Source organism: Pelodiscus sinensis, chromosome 14 (assembly GCF_052426305.1).
Source record: "Pelodiscus sinensis isolate ZL-2025 chromosome 14, ASM5242630v1, whole genome shotgun sequence".
Classification (NCBI taxonomy): domain Eukaryota; kingdom Metazoa; phylum Chordata; order Testudines; family Trionychidae; genus Pelodiscus; species Pelodiscus sinensis.
Genome location: NC_143065.1, coordinates 24,387,097 through 24,406,186, shown reverse-complemented (window position 1 = coordinate 24,406,186; position 19,090 = coordinate 24,387,097). Strand labels below are relative to the sequence as shown.

Genomic DNA, 19,090 nt, shown 5'->3' with positions numbered 1-19,090 from the left:
CTGTGGGGCTCCAGCTCTGGTGGCAGCAGAGAGGCTGGCATTGACCAAATGGAGATTAGAAGGGGCACTTCAGGCAAGAGGCAGGGTGAATGCAAAGCTCCATGTACCCATGCAGCAGTTGGGCTGTGCTCCTGGTCCCTGCTGCCAGTTGCACTGCTTGCCTCCAGCCTTGGGGCTTCACAGCCACTCTGAATCTTCCCCTTAGCATTCCTGTCCCTAACCCCTCCCCCTCCATCCCTGATCTTGAGCATGGCAAATAGCTTGCTCTGGAAGGGTGGGGGAGGAGTTGCTGAGTGCAGAGCCTGGCTTTTCCTGTAGGGGGAAAAAAAGCTCCAGCCTGGGAGCACCCATGGGGTTCCAGACTAGGGATGTTAAGGACTAGTCACTTCTCTCCCCCTCTCCCCTCACTTTCTGCCTCTGTCAGATAGAGGCAGCAAGGGGGGGGAACCTGAGCTCCATGCTGCGCTGCCCCTTTGAAACGCTGTGGTGGCATTTCAAAGGGGTAGCACCACCCTATCAACTAATTCAGGGGTCTCCAAACTACGGCCCGGGGGCCGGATGCGGCCCGCGAGGCCCTCTCATCCGGCCCGTGGAGACCTTTTTGGATTCAAAGGCAGAAGAAGTGAGATTGTTTCAAAACCCATTTGAAGCAGATGTGGCCAGTTGCCCAGATGAACTGCAGCTGGAAGTCATTGAGTTGCAAGCAAATGACCTCCTTAGGGACAAGTTCAAAATAGGACTGGTGGGTTTTTACCAGTTTTTGCCCAAGGAAGACTTTCCTAATGTCAAAACTTTTGCATCAAGGTACCTTTCAATCTTTGGAACAACATACCTGTGTGAACAAACATTTTCAAGAATGAAATACGTGAAGAACAATTTGAGAACAAACTTGTCCGATGATAATCTCAGGTCACTGTTGATGTTAGGGACAACAAATCTAAAGCCAGAAATGTCTGCTATTTTGGCATCCAGGAAACAATTTCACCATTCACACTAATACAGGTGTTCATGTGTAGTGTATGAATGTGTTATTAAATAATAACTGAATAAAATAATATTAAATAAATAATTAAAAACAACATCCGTGTTTTGATTGTTTTTTATTTGGACCTCAAGTGTGTAGTCGGCCCCCGAACTGCTGTTTGATAGTTAATGCGGCCCTCGGGCTGAAAAGTTTGGAGACCCCTGAACTAATTGAATAATCGATGCACAAATCATCAACTACTTGATTAGTCAATTACACTACACGTAACATTGTTATTCCATACACAGATATTGCCAGAAGCCCATATCACAGGGGTCAAATCTGTAGTCTGTGTCTTTACTATGTAGTTACAACAGTATAATTACAGTACTGTAGCTATGCAGCTCTAGCACTCATAGTGCAGATGTGGTGCTTGTTCAGTATTTATTTGGAGTCACTCTGGTGCTTACAGGATTGGGCATTGAATGGTTTACCTTCCTGTCCAATAAATGTTTCTCAAATCTGTAGGCTTAGTGGAGAGCTATCAGATGTCTCTAGATGACTGGGAATGGAACTCTGCCAATTTAGTTAAGTACACCAATGTTAACATATGAATGTTCTATTAATTGGTGACAGCTACAACTCTTTATGCTGGAATTACAATGTTAGCTTTAATGGTGGGACTATGAGCTGGTGCTCTTCATTTAGTAAGCAAGTTGTATATTTTTTTTCTCTGTTTTGGAGTTACCTATCATGCGCCAATAAGGAATTTGGCATTTTTCAGAAGCTAAATGGTTCCTGCCCCAAAAACATTATAATCTAATTCGGACAAGTTAATTGCACTGTAAGAATGTCATTCACTTTTCGAAAGCTAGCTTGTTTCAAAATTAGTTATGTTTTAAACTTTGACAGATTCTGCGGACAATATGCAGGTTCTTCAACTTCAGGTTCTTAATAAAGCAAGAGAGAGACAACTGGAAGAACTTACTGAAAAGATGGAAAAGAGTACACAGCAGATTAGGTATCTGAATCATCAGCTTGCAATGGTCAAAGGTAAAACAAATTTATATGGAGCTTTAATTTCTAGAATCTCCTGAGATCTAACTACTTTTAATGTACTCATAAATTTCTGTTTATCGTATGCTGATTATACTTGCAAACTTGATTTGGGTTCAGAATCTGAGCATTATCCCCCCTGTACCTTTTGTAGTCATTTATACAATGGGGGTGTAAAGCACTTTCAGCAGTTCAAACAATTGGTTTCTATTTTGCTGGCATTTTATATCCCCTCTGCATGCACTTAGGCGCTGCAATACAGCAGATATTTAGCCCCCTGGTGGATAGCTGAAGACTTAGAGCTACACTGGAACTGTTTTCACACTTTAGGTCAGGGGTGAGTAAGATGCATCTCGCGGGCCAGATTCTGTCCGCCAAGGCACTGGATCCAGCCTGCGGACACCCTGCTGGGACCCTTGGGCACGCAGCTGTCACTGTTTTAGCGAGGGACTGCTCCATGTGCCCTTCTGATCTGGAGGGAGGGGAAGGTTTCGTGTGATCTCCCTGCCTCCAGCCCAATCCTCAGCTCCTATTGGCTGAAAACAATCAGCTAAGAGGAGCGGAGAGATTGCCCTGGGGGACAGCGGCAGCGCAAGCCTCTTCCGCTTCCCGCAGCTGAGAGCCATCTGGAGGGAACAGCCTGCAGTTTTAAGCGTTCTGTGGCTGCAGCATACAGGGTGCCTAGCCTGCCTTAGGGGTGTTGTAGGGCTGCTGGCCGGGAGACGCTTAGGAAAGCGCCTCCCAGCCAGAGCCTGCCTCTGGCACTCCTGCCTCTTATTCCCCCAACTCCCTCCCCCAGGTCACCATCCAAACACGCTGCACCCCTCCGCTCCAGGTCAGAACTCCCTCCTGGACCCCCTTCTATATCCCCTGCCCCAGACCAGAATTGTCTCCTGCACCCATACTCCTTCCCTGACCCTACATTTCAATACTTGCCCTGACCTTGGTCACAACCCCCTCCTTCACTCAAACTCCCTCTCAAAACTCACACCATGTCCTGCACCCCAGTCCCTTACCCCATGTGCCCTTCTGTACTATCCTAGACTCTGCACCTCCTCCACAGAAAAGTGCAGCCCTTGACCACTTTCCAAAATCTTGGAGTGGCCCACACCAAAAATTATTGCCCAATCCTGCTTTAGGTTATACTTTTAAAAAGACTATAGGAATGGGCACATTGGATCAGAGGAGTTTCTGGCAGTGGTCAATACCCACTGTTTCAGAGGAAGGTGCAAGACACCTAACAAATGGATAACCAAAGAAGAAGAATTCAGCAAACAAGTACCAAATTCAACCTTACTGCTGTACTTTCTCATCTGTTTGACATGCATTACTCGCCATGACTGATTTCTGTGATTATTAAATAAATCACTTGCCATTAATCTGTATCCCAATTCTAAAATATTGGCTAGTGAATTATTTACTTACTTAGACCCTGTCATTTTAATAATAGTGAAAGGAAGGAAAACAAGAGAAATGTGTAGAAAGGAAGAGTCATTTTTCTTTCCTGCTAAATTGCTGCTCTTTGTGCCATTTTATTTTCAGTTGGATAGTAACCAAGTGCTTCCTCTAGATACGTTAGTACAACCCATTGGTTCCAGAGAGAGCTGTTAACTTGGGTGCAGTGAGCAATTTGATCACTGAATTACTTGTGCCTGATGTTATCATATTAAGGTCTTAAGTCAGGAAAGTATTCTGTTCAGGATCATTCTTAACTTTAAATGCTCTCCTAAATAGAGGCTTAACTCAATACCTCTTTGGTTATTTTTAACTTAATTTTTAAAAAATATTTATAGCTATATGAATGAAATTTCTTGAACTCCATGGTGATACTGAAGAGAATGAATGCCACATTAGAATCATAGAACACTAGAACTGGAAGGGACCTTGAGAAGTCATAAGAGTTCAGTCCCCTGGCCTCACGGCAGGACCAAGCACCATCTAGACTATCACTGATAGATATCTTTCTAACCTGCTCTTAAATATCTCCAGAGATGGAGAGTCCACAACCTCATTGCTAGAGGCTTCCATCAGGATCTGGAGCTGCACTGTGTCCTGTATACTTCTACAGGGTTTAAATAATGTGGTCTCTGCCCCAGAGAGTCTAGTAAAAAAAAATAAAGGGTAGAAAGCAGAGATACGTCTGAGACAATGTTCAGTGTTAATTGGCAATGTTCCCTGTAAGGTGTGCGCTTGAGTGGCCATCCAAATACTGCACAGTGGATTAACACAACCGGCAGCATGTGTTTCTGTTGGTGGTGCGTATTTGCACATGCCTTGGTGCACATAATAAAATATATTTCACACGTGGATGGAATAAATTTGAGGGAACATTGTTGATGGGCACAATTTTGTCTTTGTTGTACTTAATCCCTTTGTGTGGGGTTAGAAGTGAGGTAAGGCAGAATTGTAGCAAGGAGGGGAGGAGAAGAAATGGGGGCAAAAAAAGCAAGCAGCAAACAGAAAATAATGACCAAAGTTCAAACAGTAACCTGTCTGCTAAAATCCCTGGTAGTTTCTAGGCAAGTCCCTGTTTTTCATTTCCTGGGAGATCCTATTTTGTTTCTTCCATCCCGACTCTTACTGCATGTGATGGTGCTGGTTGCTTGTGCAAAGAGAAAGGTGTTTCTTTATACTAGGATGTTGAGAGTGCAGGGGATCCTGGCTGGGTTTTTCCCTGCCCCTCTGCTGGCCGGGTTGATACAGGCTGCTCTGCTTTCTCCAGCTCATTAGGCTGAGGGAAGAGGTGCCCTGTAAAGCATTATACTCACAGACCCAGGTACCGAATGAATAGTCTTCCAGAAAGGCTTATGGTAGAACTCCTCTTACAACTACTATAATGCTTAAATATTTATTTCTATTGTAAGATGAAAAGGATGGATTGGCCCTTAGCCTCCAGGAATCCCAAAAACTGTATCAAAATGGAAAAGAACGGGAGGTACATCTTGAAGGTCAAATTAAAGCACTGGAAACCCAAATTCAAACTCTTACTGCCAATGAGGAGCAGGTACTGTAACTATTAACTGTAACCGTGAAAAATGTCTGTAGTTGTACTTAGGATACAAAGTGAATCTTCAGTTTAACAAAGATTAATATACTCTTTTAGAAGCACTCCAGCCGGTGTTATTTAAGACCCAGAGTAGATGAGAATGAGTTGAAACGTCTAGTGTAAAATATCATAGATTATAATCTATAATCCAGACTGAATTAGCAAAATTTCCCCACTCTTATGGACTGTTGACCCAAAAAACCTAGTAAGAAAGGTAAATATGATTAACTATTTTAAATATTTATTCTTTAGTTTTATAATTGCAATTTGGAAGTATAAAATCCATGGTTTCTCAGATATTTTGGTGGTTCTGTTAATGCATCATTTACTGCATATCAGAAATCCTGTCTAACTGCCTTTAAAAGAAGTGTTGCAGTGGATATGATGGAGTGTTACTCTTTCACTGCTGCATGTTAAAGATGAAGCTTCTGTAATGAGATCTCCAATACCCTTGGTCTTAAATGAATCGTATTAGCTGATAAATCACATCTCAATGAAAAGCCTATTTTATTTATCTTTTTAAACAGGTTCTGATGTTAATGGCATCTCTTATTATGGCTCATTTGAGCACTTTGTTTTTGTTTGTCGCTTTCCTCCTCATCCCCCCCAAGCATGTGTTACAAGGTCGTCTTTGTTTCTGCTCTGTCTCTGTGACTTGAGGATGTTTTTACTTTCTGAAAGATAAATACATTGAAAATTATGGTTGTGACTAGGGATGTCATAGTATAGTCAATTAACTGATTTTTTTTTTTTTAAGACTGGCTCCTGCCTGGAACCCCATGCTGCTGCCTCTGTATCAATGCAGAGTGGTAGGGGCTCCTTGGCTGCTGGCCCCACCCCTTGAGACTACAGTATAGAATAGTTGACTAACCAATAAGAATTAATGAGGTTAATTGACTATTCAGTTAACCGATATATAACATCCCTAGTTTTGAAGCTCTTGGATATCATTAACAGATTATAATGGTCTTTAAGTGCCTCTCGGCTATTGAAGTGGGAGGAACATTATTGTGATTTTGGATCATAAAGTTAATCCAATGAGATTTGTTTATTTTTTGTATGTGGCATGTCTAGTGCCGGGCTAAGGGATGGAGATAGGGTGGCTTGCACCCTGACTCCCCTAATTCTCAAGCTGCTGGGGCCATTTGATCTTTTAATACAGATAGAGTATCCTTAAAGGCTGTCTTATCTTCCCTCAGCCTTGTGGCATCCAGGAAATAAACATGGCGTGCGACTTTCCTGGTCACTTCTCTTTCTGCTGTTGGAAAAGTCCCCTTCATCCCCAGAGCACAGTCTAGAATGCCCCTTTTATTGAAGACTCTTATGTATGGCTAGAGAGGGCCTTCTGCATTGGAAGAATTTCTTTTGAGGGTTCTTATAGTTGTATTGCTGCCCTATTGCTCTTAAAAACTTGTTGCAAAGGGTAGAATGACTATGAATCAGGCCCCGTGAGGCTGGAATGTGACTTTACAAAGTCAATAGGAGTTACGCTTGTATAAGGATTGCAGAAGCAATGGTGCTTGTTTGAGGTTGTATCTCACTTGTCTATATTCATAACAAAATGTATACCTAATGGGGACAATCTAGAAGAATTTTAAATTTTCTTCATAAAAATACTGACCCGCTAAACTATTTATCAAAAAGATGCATAAGCATAATATGTAAATAATATTTAAGAAATGGGGATCTTTCTGACAGCCAGAGTACCCCAACAATTGATTAGAATACACCCGAGGAGATGAACTTGTGCTCCAATTTTTTGTTGGTTCCTGCTAATTCATCTTTTTAAGGAGGGATCCTATAGTGTTGCCTTTTTAGTAACAAACATACACTTCTGGTTAAAAATAGAGTTGTCAAGAGCTGTTTATAATATGCACTTGTGTGTGCATATGCACAGGATTTCCAGCAGGACTGATCTCTTAGAAAACAATGTCGTCCCAGCTGACTCAGGAGAATCATATTTACTTTGACTTGTGTTTACTTTGACTTTTGGAGTTTTACTGTAGTTTGGTTCTTTGGTTTGAAAAGGTTGCCAAACTCTGGGTTAAGGGGTGACTTAAGTACCTTCTAATTAAATACCTTCATGGGAGAACAATTATTTGATAGTAAGCCCTTCAATTTAAGCCCTGGTCTACACTACACTAGTGAATTATTTCGAAATAACTAGCGAAGCATCCACACTACCAAGCCTGTTATTTCCTGTTTTCCACAAGGAATAATTTTTATTTCGAAACAGTTATTTTGGGAGTTATTATTTTGAAATAAGTTAGTTTGAAATAATTTCCTAGTGTAGACTTGCCCTAAGAGAGGAAAAAGATCGAAGGAGTGGAAGTTGAAGCTAGATATGTTCAGACTGGAAACAAGGTGTCAGTTTTTAATAATAATGGTAATTAACCATTGGAACAGTTTATCAACCCTATGGTGGAGTCTCCATCACTGACAATTTTTAAATCAGGTTTGGATTTTTTTCTAAAAGAGATGCTCTAGGAACTGTTTTGGGGGAAGTTAGGAGTTCAGACTATATTATCACAGTAATCGGTTCTGGCCTTGAAATTTATGAATCTACTAGAAGATTACGTGGCATTGCTTGTGTCCTTAACTCAATTTTTGTTTTTTGGAAAATAAAATAAAAATGTACATGCTTCATTTTGAATCATTCCTCTGGGTTGAGGCTGGGGATGATGGATTCAGTGGATAGGCTGCCCCAGGGAGAGAGGACTGCCCCAGCTCTCTCTCTCTCTGCAGCAGTTTGAGGCCAGGTGAGAAGTGCCTCTTCATGGCTCCTGCAGCTCCGGTGGGCACGGCTGGAGTAGGTCCAGGTTTATCTACCCCCTGCACACTCCAGCCAGAGTGAGGAATGCAGCAACTGTGCACTTCCCCTCACTCCCTGAAGAACAGCCAGCAACATTCCCATACAAATCAGCTTGAGTCCCCCTCTACATTGTACCTAAAGGGCAACTGGGGGATGGGAGGCTCAGGGCTGTGGCAGTCCTAAATGTGGGGAAGGGATGCACCCTAACCAGCCCTTTTACCTACCGGTGATTCTATCTCTTTTCTGTACAGCTTTATGAGAAGCAATCCCATTCCAGACACTACATTTTTCTAGCACAACTAAACCCTTACGTAGCTTTAAGTTATGAGAAGAAGAAGCTGTATACCAAATTTGGATGGTCCTAGCTCTTACCATATAGGAGGATTTCTTAAACAGACAAACTCTCTCAAATATATGGTAGATGAAAACTTAGTTTAACTTTGGACTTCCTAACTGTGCAGTCACTTCTCTTGAAGCCTTTATATCTCCATAACTTTTTGTAATTGAACTCAAGTATTGTATATTGTGTGTTTGTTTTTGTTTTTTGTAGCTCTTCAAACAGTCTAAAGTGGCAGAGTTAGCCATGGAAAGCATGCAGCAGCAGCTATTAGAGCTTAGACGTTCTGACTCTCTTCAGCGAGCGAGAGAACAGCATGAGACCATAGTTGCAGCACTGAAGCAGAAGTATGAAGAGCAAGTATTATCATTAGAACAGAAACTTGATGCTACAAATTCTGCACTTCAGGAGCAGGTTAGGCTGGAGTTTGGAATATTTGTCTAAATCCTAGAAAACTGTAGAGCAGCACACTCTTCTCCATCCAGTCCCTTCTGAAATTATTCATTCTTCCCATGGCCTGTAAAACTCAGTCCTCCCTTCTAGAAGATAACAGAACAGAGAGAAGTAGTCACAAAAGTCACATTTTGAAACTAACACAATATATATGTTTATAAGCATTGTCATGTGTGTCCACAAAGCCTTTTGGATGTGATTTTAATTAGATACTTTTTAAAAAAACACCAAAAACCAATGCTGCTATATAAAGGATTTTAACTATTATTGCCACAGGTAACATCTAAGACTTCTCTAATTTCAATTACTTATAGCACATGATAGGGTCACACCTTAAATAACTCTTTATATTGTTGCACTTGTAAGAAATTGGCTTTTATAGTTTTTTAAACTGAGGTGTGTTCTGATCATGCCATCGGAAATCAGAATCTGTCTGCTTTTCCTTGCTTAAACTCTTGTGCAGATGAGAAACAAAATTAAATTGTAAAAATACTGAAAAACATACTTCATCTGGGATGTTTTGAGAATTAACTAGTAACTAAAGCCTCATTTACACTATGCAGTGGTTCCACACTGCAGTGATCGATCCACCAGGTGTCGATTTATCATGCCTGCTGTTGACATGATCAATCGATATCTGAGAGTGACCCGTCGACGCTTGTATTCCACCAAGATGAGAAGAATAGCCAGTGTCGACGGGAGGGCAGCCCCCATCAACCTTACTGCACGCTAGTCTCAGTGAGTAAGCTTCAAATGTATATCACATATAAATAGTGTAGCTGCAGTAGATTGATGGTGCAGGTAAGTGTAGATGGGTGCTGACTGTGTACAGGAAGGCACTAAATTAGTCACCAATTTCCTTCTACCCTCCACTAATCCTCTGCAAAATAAAAAGGTGTATTTTTATATCAAAATAGCTATCTCAATATACAAAAAAATAGCAGAAACCACTTGCTATAGATTTTACCACCTCCAATGCAACTAGTTGAGGTCAAACTATGACCCTCTGTCTGGTCATATATTGATGTATTTATTTGAGGTAAAATCTACTTGTCTTAACTACAGGCAGTCCCCGGGTTACGTACAAGATAGGGACTGTAGGTTTGTTCTTAAGTTGAATCTGTATGTAAGTCGGAACTGGCATCCCGATTCAGCCGCTGCTGAAACTGACCGCCAGTTCTGACTTACATACAGAATCAACTTAAGAACCCCAAGCGTCCCCAAGTCAGCTGCTGCTGAAACTGATCAGCAGCTGATTCCAGGAAGCCTGGGGCAGAGCAACTCTGCCTCGGGCTTCCTGTAGTCAGCGCTGGTCAGTTTCAGCAGCGGCTAAATCAGGACGCCTGGGGCAGAGCAGCTGGGGTGCTGCTGGGTTGCTCCAGTAGCGCCGCTCCTCGGCACTACTGGACCAACCGGCAGCACCCCAGCTGCTCTGCCACAGGCGTCCGGAGAAAAGCCTAGTCTGCTGGGGGGGGGAGGGCGTACTAGCTGCGCCCCCGCCACCCCAGCAGACCAGGAAGACACGGGCGGTGGACCGAGACGCACCGCGGTCCCGCCGCCTGGGTCCTCCGCGGCTTTGCTCCCAGTCTCCCTGGTCTGCTGGGATGTGTCCAGACTCAGGGGTTTTTTCGGGAAAAGTAGCCTTTTTCCGAAAAAACTTCCCCTGCGTCCAGACTCAAGCCGCGTTCTTTCGAAATTAAATCGAAAGAACGCGGCTTTTCTTTCGATGGCGGTAAACCTCATTTCACGAGGAAGAATGCCTTCTTTCAAAAGTTCCTCTTTCGAAAGAAGGCGTTCTTCAATGTAAATAGGGCTTCTTCAAAAGAGAGCATCCAGACTCACTGGATGCTTTCTTTCGAAAAAGCAAGCCGCTTTTTCGAAAGTTCAACGTGCAGTCTAGACGCGATCTTTCGAAAGAGGCTTTCGAAAGTATCTTTCGAAAGAGGCTCTTTCGAAAGAGGCTTGCAGTCTAGACATAGCCCTGGAGACCAGCAGACCAGGGAGACGGGGAGCAAAGCCTCTGAGGACGCCGGCAGCGGGACAGCCGCGGGGCGTCTGGGCTGTCCTGTTGCCGGCTTCCCCCGCAGCTTTGCAAAGCCGCGGGGAAGCCGGCAGCGGAGCAGCCCAGGCACGCCTAGGTGCCCCGCTGCCCGAGCCCCCCCCTCGGCTTTGCAAAGCCGCGGGGGGAGGGGGGGGCTCGGGCAGCGATGCAGCCCAGGCGCGCCTGGACTGCTCCGCTGCCGGCTTCCCCGCGGCTTTGCAAAGCCGCGGGGGGGGGCGAGTGGGGGGGCACGGGCAGCCCAGGCGCCCCTGGGCTGCCCGAGCCCCTCCGCGGCTTTGCTCTGCGTCTTCCTGGTCTGCAGACCAGGGAGACGCAGAGAGAGCCCCAGAGTACACGGGCGGCAGGACCGCGAGGTCCCGCAGTCCGTGTACTCTGGGGCAGCCCCGTTCGTATCTGCGGATCCGCGTAAGTCGGGGACTGCCTGTACTTCGATGTAAATGGTCTCTTGATGTTAAAACAAACTTACTTTTTTTTCAGTGAATACAAGTGTTTTTAGGATAGGTGAGGCTAATGTTTTGCACTTGAACAATATTTTTCTAAAAGATTCTGGTAGACTTTGTAGCTTAAATCATTTAGATCATAGTTTCTGTTCTGTGTTTAAGAACTAAGGAAAATCACTATCAGTATTGCCTTTGATACATGCTTAATTTATTTGTATTTTAAATTTTACTTGATAACTATTTAGACTGCCTGTGAGTGATCAATTTGTGACTTCAAAAATCTCTCATTAGAAGGATCTTTGTTGTAATCTAAGGGAACATGTGAAGCAGCTTGAAAGAATGCTGGAAGAAAGCAAACTAGAAAAAACAGAGATAATCAACCGACTGACAAGAAGCCTAGAAGAAAGTCAAAAGCAGTGTGCAAACTTACTGCAAACGGGTTAGTGTTGTCCATTCATCTTTTCTGCTATGATGGAAACAATAAGGATGAAATTGCATATTAGGTGCAGAGTGTTTAATAAACATGTATTAGACTTTTTGGGAAGAAATAGGTTAACCAGATTTAACTGAAATTCATTACATGATTTTAGGCATGAAATGAAATGTTAGGACAAACAACTCATAGTGAAAACAACTCATAGTGCAAGATACATTGCATGAATATGTAAAACTTGCCTTCTTTAATATTCCATAGTTGTCTATTGATAAATCACTAACTTCAGCAATATTGTTCTTAAAAACTGTGCCTCAGGGCACTGGTTGGTTTAGGAGATTGGTGATGGAAAACTGTTGTCACTTGTCCCAGATAAATAATGACTCAGTAACCAGTATTTAATTGGTGGTTTCAGACCTTGTCTACACACTTTCAGTGGTTTAGTTAGATATGTTTTCAAACTGAATTCATTAAACCTCTCTGCAAGTTTGTGTGCAGGTTTTGGTCTGAGTGGCTTATTACTACTGTTTATTTAAACTAAAAATGTGTGAATGAAGCGAAGTCAAAATAAGCCTCTTCTAAACCAAAATAAGAGTGCCTGCCCACAGACTTGCACTGGTTTAACTGAACTAATTCAGCAAATATGACAAACTAATTCCCAAGCTATGCCAGTGTATGTGTAAACAACCCTAGTTCAGTTCTTACTGGACTGGGATCAACATATCTCTGTTGCAGTTTGCCAAAGAGAGCACATTTGAATTTGAAACTAAAGGAAAAATAAGCCAACTCTTCAGTTGGAAGTAATCCCTTAACAATCTTCCTGTTAAGAAGATTTTGGGAAAAGTCTAAATGGAAGTGGGTGGGAGGGGGGGATTATTTTTTTAAGTTTATTTTCTATAATAAAGCAATAAGTAATTATAAATGTAACTGGCAATATTAAGTGGGATGCAGTTGGCTAACCAAAGAGTGGTTGATAATTTAGGCAGCAAAAGCTATTGCGTAATACCCTTAAAAGTAATGTTATATTGGCAATGTCTTAAAATTCGTCTGTCTTTCTTTCTTTTTTTTTTTTTTTCAACCTACTTTCCAAGACAACCTTATTCCTGATGTGTTTTTGGGGTAGTTTCTCAATTTTCTCTTTGCTCCTGGATAATTACAAGAAAAACAAACATTTGACATGTCTTATTTCTTGTAATTTCTACTTTAAACTACCAGTTTAAAAAAACCTGAAGAAATAAACCCACTGCAATTTGAGCCTTGAACAAGCTGCTATTTAAATCTGAAAAAATAATCTTCTTTTCCAAGTAGCCAAAAAAATCTCTTCCCCTTTTTTATAACTTATATTTTAAAATAGCAGAGTTCAGGAGCATTGTACATGAATAAGAGCTACAGCCATAGACAATATATTTACTTTTGTTAGTGAATTTTCAGTAGTCCTCTTCCTTATGTAAGTGTTCTCTTCTATAGGTTCGATACAGGAGACAAATCAATTACGATTACAACTACAGCAAACTCAGTCCGCACAGCTGATGAGCAACAACATGAACAAGACTTTGCAGGTTAATTTACTTTTATGAAAAAATATTTTGACATAGAAAAGGGAGGTGGCAGGAAGGATGAGAATCTACTAAGCTGAACCACATTGTAGACATGTCATGGAAGTTGAATTCATCAGTAGGTATTTCGTTGTTGAAAAGAGAATGGCTCTCCAGACTCAGAATGTATATTCCTTGCCAGACTTGCTCATTTAAAACACAGAGATTCATGTGTCTCAGCAGTGTAAACTTTACATCATGTGTTCATCTAGTGTGCTGATGGGAGAAGAAAGTATTTCAAATTCAAATTCTGTTTCCAAAGTAAAGAGAAAAATCTAATTGAACAGGAAGGGACTTATTGGAAGTACAATATTGTTCTGAAGCATATCTTTATGAACAAGTATTACCACCATGAGCAAATGTGGAGAAGGTTGCTACCAATTATTTCTGGAAGTCCATGTTCTCAGTTTAGTTCATTTAGATATTTAACTTGTAAAATCCTGCCGTCTTGGAAACTATGAATCTTCTCACTACACTAGCTGCTAGTGCAGCTAAACTGCTGCACTCCCTCTATATAGACCCTCATCAGGATGATAACTGAGAGAAGAAAAAGGAAGAGGTAAGGATGAAATAGTCTGAAATCATCCCTTACCTGAATGCTAGCTGTGGTACTAAGAAATCTTTAATATACTGGACATATGGTGAGCGTATAAGAAATATTACAACTTGGTTTTTAATGTAACTTAACCTCTAATTAAAGTACATCACAGATGTGAATAATAGGTAATACTAACAAAAAGTCATGTGTTTCTAGAATTATAGCAATGCTTGGTGGTTCAAATGTGTATGGCCCATAAATATAGATACAAATTTAGTAACTTCAGAAATTTATTTTACTTTTAGCCTCTTAGAGTAAGGATGTAAAATTTTGATTAATTGGTTAATCGAATAGTCGATGCAATTTGGTAATCAATAAGGGCACTTCCACCTTCAAAGGCGAAAGCACTTGTGGGGAGCACGGAGCCAACCGGGGATTCAAGCAGTCTCCCGCTGGCCTTGTGCTCCCTGATATGTTTCAAAGCAGTAGTACCACATGTAGCCCGGGGTCAGCAGGGGAGTCCCCAGTTAATCCCGGGCTCCATGCGGTGCTACGGCTTTGAAGCACCCCCTTCTCTCTCCTGCACCTGCTTGCTTCTTCTTTCTAATAGAGGCAGCAAGGAGAGGGAAAGCGACTAGTCGACTAGCTTGTTGACTATCCGATAAGCATTTGCTTATCGAATAGTCGTTCACATCCCTATCTTAGAGAGAGAAATTCCTGCTAGACCTAGAAGGCTTGATATCATAGTTTGCTTTGACTTGGTTGACCTGGTCACTCTAATTCTACTTTTTTGCCTTTTTTAGGAAGAGCTAACAGCGCTAAAGGAAGAAATTGCTTTGTATGAATCTGCTGCCAAACTTGGAGTATTTCTGAATGATGCAAGTGGAGAGCTTCATGTGGATATGACTGATTCTTATGTGGATTTGGGTATTAAAAAAGTCAACTGGAAAAAATCAAGATTTCATAGGTATTGGGTGAATATCATTCTACCAAAAAAAGTACTAAAACCGTTTATATAATAATGCATCAATCAGTCTACAGAAGATGTATCACCAGCTGGCCCAATACTTTAAAAGGAAGGAAAAAATCATGTGTATCTGACTTAAGCTGTTGCATGTGGATTTGAACCAATGGTCTGATCCTGTCTAGCAAATCATACTCCAATTGCTTACTACATTTTTAGTGCATTATTTAGGAATTTAGTTACTATGCCGGTTTATAGACCAATAGAAGGGGATTTAGTAGACCTGTATGCAACATGTTGAAAACTTATCCTTTTAAAAATCTTCCTTTGATATTTGCCTACAGAAGTAGTTGGCAGATTCTGTACTATGAATATTAGGTATACAGGGAAATATTGGATGATAAATGTATACACAGAGCACAGTAGACAGCCATTCCTCACCTATTGAAATTCTTGGTCTTCAAGGACAGGGTTTCAAAATATGTATGAATACTCTTGGATGCTCAAAATGGCACCTCTTACTTGTTTGTTTAAAGCAATGTTTTAAACAACTGATCACTAGTTATAGTTCACAGTAGCATAATTTATGCAGAGTTGAAGCAGTTTTAGGAAATAATTTCTTAATCCTGGAAACTCTAATTGTTTTCTAATCAATTGTATAGATCATTTGTTGAAATAATGTATATAAATGTGTAAATGAAGTTCTTTGCAGGTAACATAGTAACAAAACAAATCTAGTTCTTCTTCGAGTGATGTCCCTGTGGGGGCTCCACTCCGGGTTCTGGTGCGTCCTTGTGCCAATGACTAGAGATTATTTTTCTAGCAGTGCCCCAGACCTAAACCATCAGACAAGCCAAAAATTATGGACAAAGCTCGTCCCTCTACTTCTGGCAAGTCGAAGGCGAAAACCTGGGCTTCCCCAGCCTGATCACTACCCCCAGGTACTGAGATATTCAAGGGAGAGCATTGGTGATAAGCCCCGCACCTCCGTTATGGCACCACCTAAGTTGTTGGCACCACACAAAAGAGCCCACTCCAAGCCCAAACAAAAGCAGTCAGAACCACTAGCACCAACCACAATGGCCGAATGTGTGACATCCACTAGACGCATACCGGCACCGTAGACCGTACCAGATGCGGCACCGAAGAGACCCCACTCTGGAATGCCTCCCCTCAAGGCGACATCTCCAGCGGCACCTGCGGTACCAATTACCACACACTCAGCTTTGACACCGCAATATGCACGGCACCGTATGCCCCCTTTCATCCAGGCTTCATCAGTACTGCCATCTCTGTATTCATCGGTGCGGTCCATTCAATCACTGAGATTACCGGTCTCATCGATCTCCCCCAGTGAAGCCAGCACCAAGACACATAGCTGCTTCTCATCTCAGCATTCAAGTCCAGCTCAGCAGTTCCCACCTTGGGAGTCTTGCTCCTCCAGACAGTCTCACCCTCCTCCACCACCGCCTTGATACTCACAACATTGGGCATATCCCCACTACCCACTCTGGACAATGGCATCCCTGAGAGTCTTGGTCTTCTCGTAGGAGCATCACACTGCTCTGTCAACAACATCGAAAAGACCACCTCAGTCTCTTCAACCCACACCATTAGCCATAGCACCGAACTCTCCAGAGCCCATTCAGTCTGACTTAGTTAGAGAGTTGTCTGAGGGGGAACACAGGTACCCCTACACAACTCCTCCTCTTAGCCTCATCTGGGTATCATTTCTACCACCCTGCCTCCATCCAACAATTCTAAACCATTCCAAGAACTTTTTAACAGAGTAGCCCTGGCAAAGGAACGGGAACTGCAGGAAGTGCAAGAGAAGCAATATTGCCTTTTATTTACTGTTCAGCCCCCTACATACTCCAGGATTACCCTCCTGATGGATGAAGCCATTATGGACACCTCCCCCAACATCTGGCAAACCCTAGCGTCCGTTACTTGCAGACAGCCTTCTGGTTGGTGGGGGTATTTTATAACATCTAAAGGCATGGACTTTCTCTTTATACACCTGCCCCCAAAATCCTTAGTAGTCAACTTGGTCAGACACTGGGAAAAACAGCTCAACATGAGGTCCACTCCACAGAACAAGGACCATAAATGGATGGACATCATGGGGTGCAAGGTCTATTCTTCAGCTATCTTATAAAAACATAAGAATGGCCGTACTGGGTCAGACCAAAGGTCCATCTAGCCCAGAAGCCTGTCTGCTGACAGTGGCCAGCGCCAGGTGCCCCAAAGGGGGTGGTCTGAAGACAGTGATTAAGCGATTTGTCACGTGCCATGCATCTCCTGCCTCTGACAAACAGAGGCCAAGGGACACAATTTCTATCCTCTGGCTAATAGCCTTTTATGGACCCAACCTCCATAAAATTATCTAGCTTCTCTTTAAACTCTGTTATAGTCCTAGCCTTCACAGCCTCCTCTGGCAAAGAGTTCCACAGGCTGACTACACACTGTGTGAAGAACTTTATTTTATTAGTTTTAAACCTGCTACCCATTAATTTCATTTGGTGTCCTCTAGTTCTTCTATTATGGGAACTAATAAATAACTTCTTTATTCACCCTCTCCACACTACTCATGATTTTATATTCCTCTATTATATCCCCCCTCAGTCTCCTCTTTTCTAAACTGAAAAGACCCAGTCGCTTTAGCCTCCCTTCATATGGGACCCTTTCCAAACCCCTAATAACTTTAGTTGCCTTTTTCTGAACCCTTTCTAAGGCCGAAATATCTTTTTTGAGATGAGGAGACCACATCTGTACACAGTATTCAAGATGTGGGCGTACCATAGTTTTATACAGGGGCAGTAAGATATTCTGTGTCTTATTTTCTATCCCTTAATAATTCCTAACATACTATTTTCCTTTTTGACCGCCGCTGTACACTGTGTGGAAGTTTTCAGAGAACTATCCCCAGTAACTCCAAGATTCTTAGAGCAGCAAATTACACTGCTATGCTCGCCAATTAAGATTACTCCAGCTATTCTAAACTCCAAGAGCGCTTGCAGTTTCTCCCGGTGCACAAGAGGCTGATTTTGCTCAATGTCATGCACGAAGGGCATACAATCTGCCATGGATGTGGCTCACACTGCTGCTCAGATCACAGGCTTGGCTATTGTTATTCAGAGAGCATCATGGCTCCAAGCATCTGGGATACCTAGGGACCTCCAGCAGAAAGTCGAAGGCTTTTAGATATGACTCCTGCCAAAAACACAGGTCGCAATGGTGCAGAACTCGGCGCCAACAACAGCAAACCTTGACATCCCAACCTTCATTACCAGTATTGAGTGCTCCCATTCAGCCTTTCAACAGCTCCCAGAGGTCTTTCCAAAACTCTAGCCATTGTTGTGGCATTCCTATCCTGTCAAGGAGTCATAATATTCCCATACCCATACCTAGACGATTGTCTCATAAAAGGCACATTCTTCCAGGAAACACAAGACATGGTCAACAACTCCACCGATCTGGTAGTTATATGGAAACTGAGACAAAGTAAAAGTCCACGCTTTAGATTACTTATACTTTAGAGTTAATAGGCGCACACATCAACATCGTCGCAGCGAGGGCAGCTCTGCCCACTCACAGATTCAAGGCCCTTCACAACTTCATAACAGTGGTACATGTGACCTCCACTCCTGTGGTCTGCAAATGCCTCAAAATCATAGGGCACATGGCCACTGCCTCTTATGTGGTTCTATTGGCCAGACTACACATGAGGTGCCTCCAGACCTGGCTGGCCATACTCTACCCCCCCTTCCTCCAGAGACCCCCTTTCCAGGACAGTCACCATTCCACCACATGTATTCAGTTCATTGGAATGATGGATGCATTCACACAATGTACTACGGGATGTGCCATTTCATCAGCTGACTCAGACTGTAACCATCATGACCGATGCATCCCTTATGGGATGGGGAGCTCATCTTGGATCCCATACTGTACAAGGCAAATAGTCCTTGAGTGAACAAAAGCTCCATATCAATCTCCTAGAACTAAGGGCTGTTCATTGGGCATGCCCGTTTCTACCCCATATAGCACACACAACAATCAGTATCACGACAGATAACACAACTTTTGAATGTATTCTATCAACCAATGGGTGAGCCCCGGTCACCCTCCCTTTGTACGGAAGTCCTCAAATTATGGAACTGGTGCCTTGCACACCAAATTAGCCACGTACCTCCTGGGGTACTCAGTGTTGTGGTGGACCATCTCAGACATATCTTTTATGATCATCGTGAATGGGAGATAAATGTATTTGAGGGCTTGGACATCTATCTTCAATGGGGACAACCAGGTCCCTTCGCCCTTTCATATTAACAAACCTATACACTTACCTGCGTTCTTCCCCAAGCTGTACGCTGATCCATCCCAGGGT

General features: G+C 42.6%; 1 protein-coding gene across 13 annotated transcripts in view; it reads left to right on the top strand.

Annotated features, from left to right (window-relative positions):
* Positions 1-19,090, top strand: part of CEP152 (centrosomal protein 152) — a 67,441-nt gene that overhangs the window by 15,359 nt on the left and 32,992 nt on the right. For 12 of the 13 annotated variants that reach the window (XM_075897199.2, XM_075897203.2, XM_075897193.2 and 9 more), the window contains 6 exons: positions 1,877-2,017; positions 4,885-5,024; positions 8,429-8,629; positions 11,462-11,609; positions 13,071-13,162; positions 14,540-14,703. In XM_075897199.2, coding sequence (XP_075753314.2) covers positions 1,877-2,017; positions 4,885-5,024; positions 8,429-8,629; positions 11,462-11,609; positions 13,071-13,162; positions 14,540-14,703 — 886 coding nt within the window. The remainder of the gene's footprint in view (positions 1-1,876; positions 2,018-4,884; positions 5,025-8,428; positions 8,630-11,461; positions 11,610-13,070; positions 13,163-14,539; positions 14,704-19,090) is intronic. The other variant, XM_075897191.2, reaches the window with a different exon arrangement.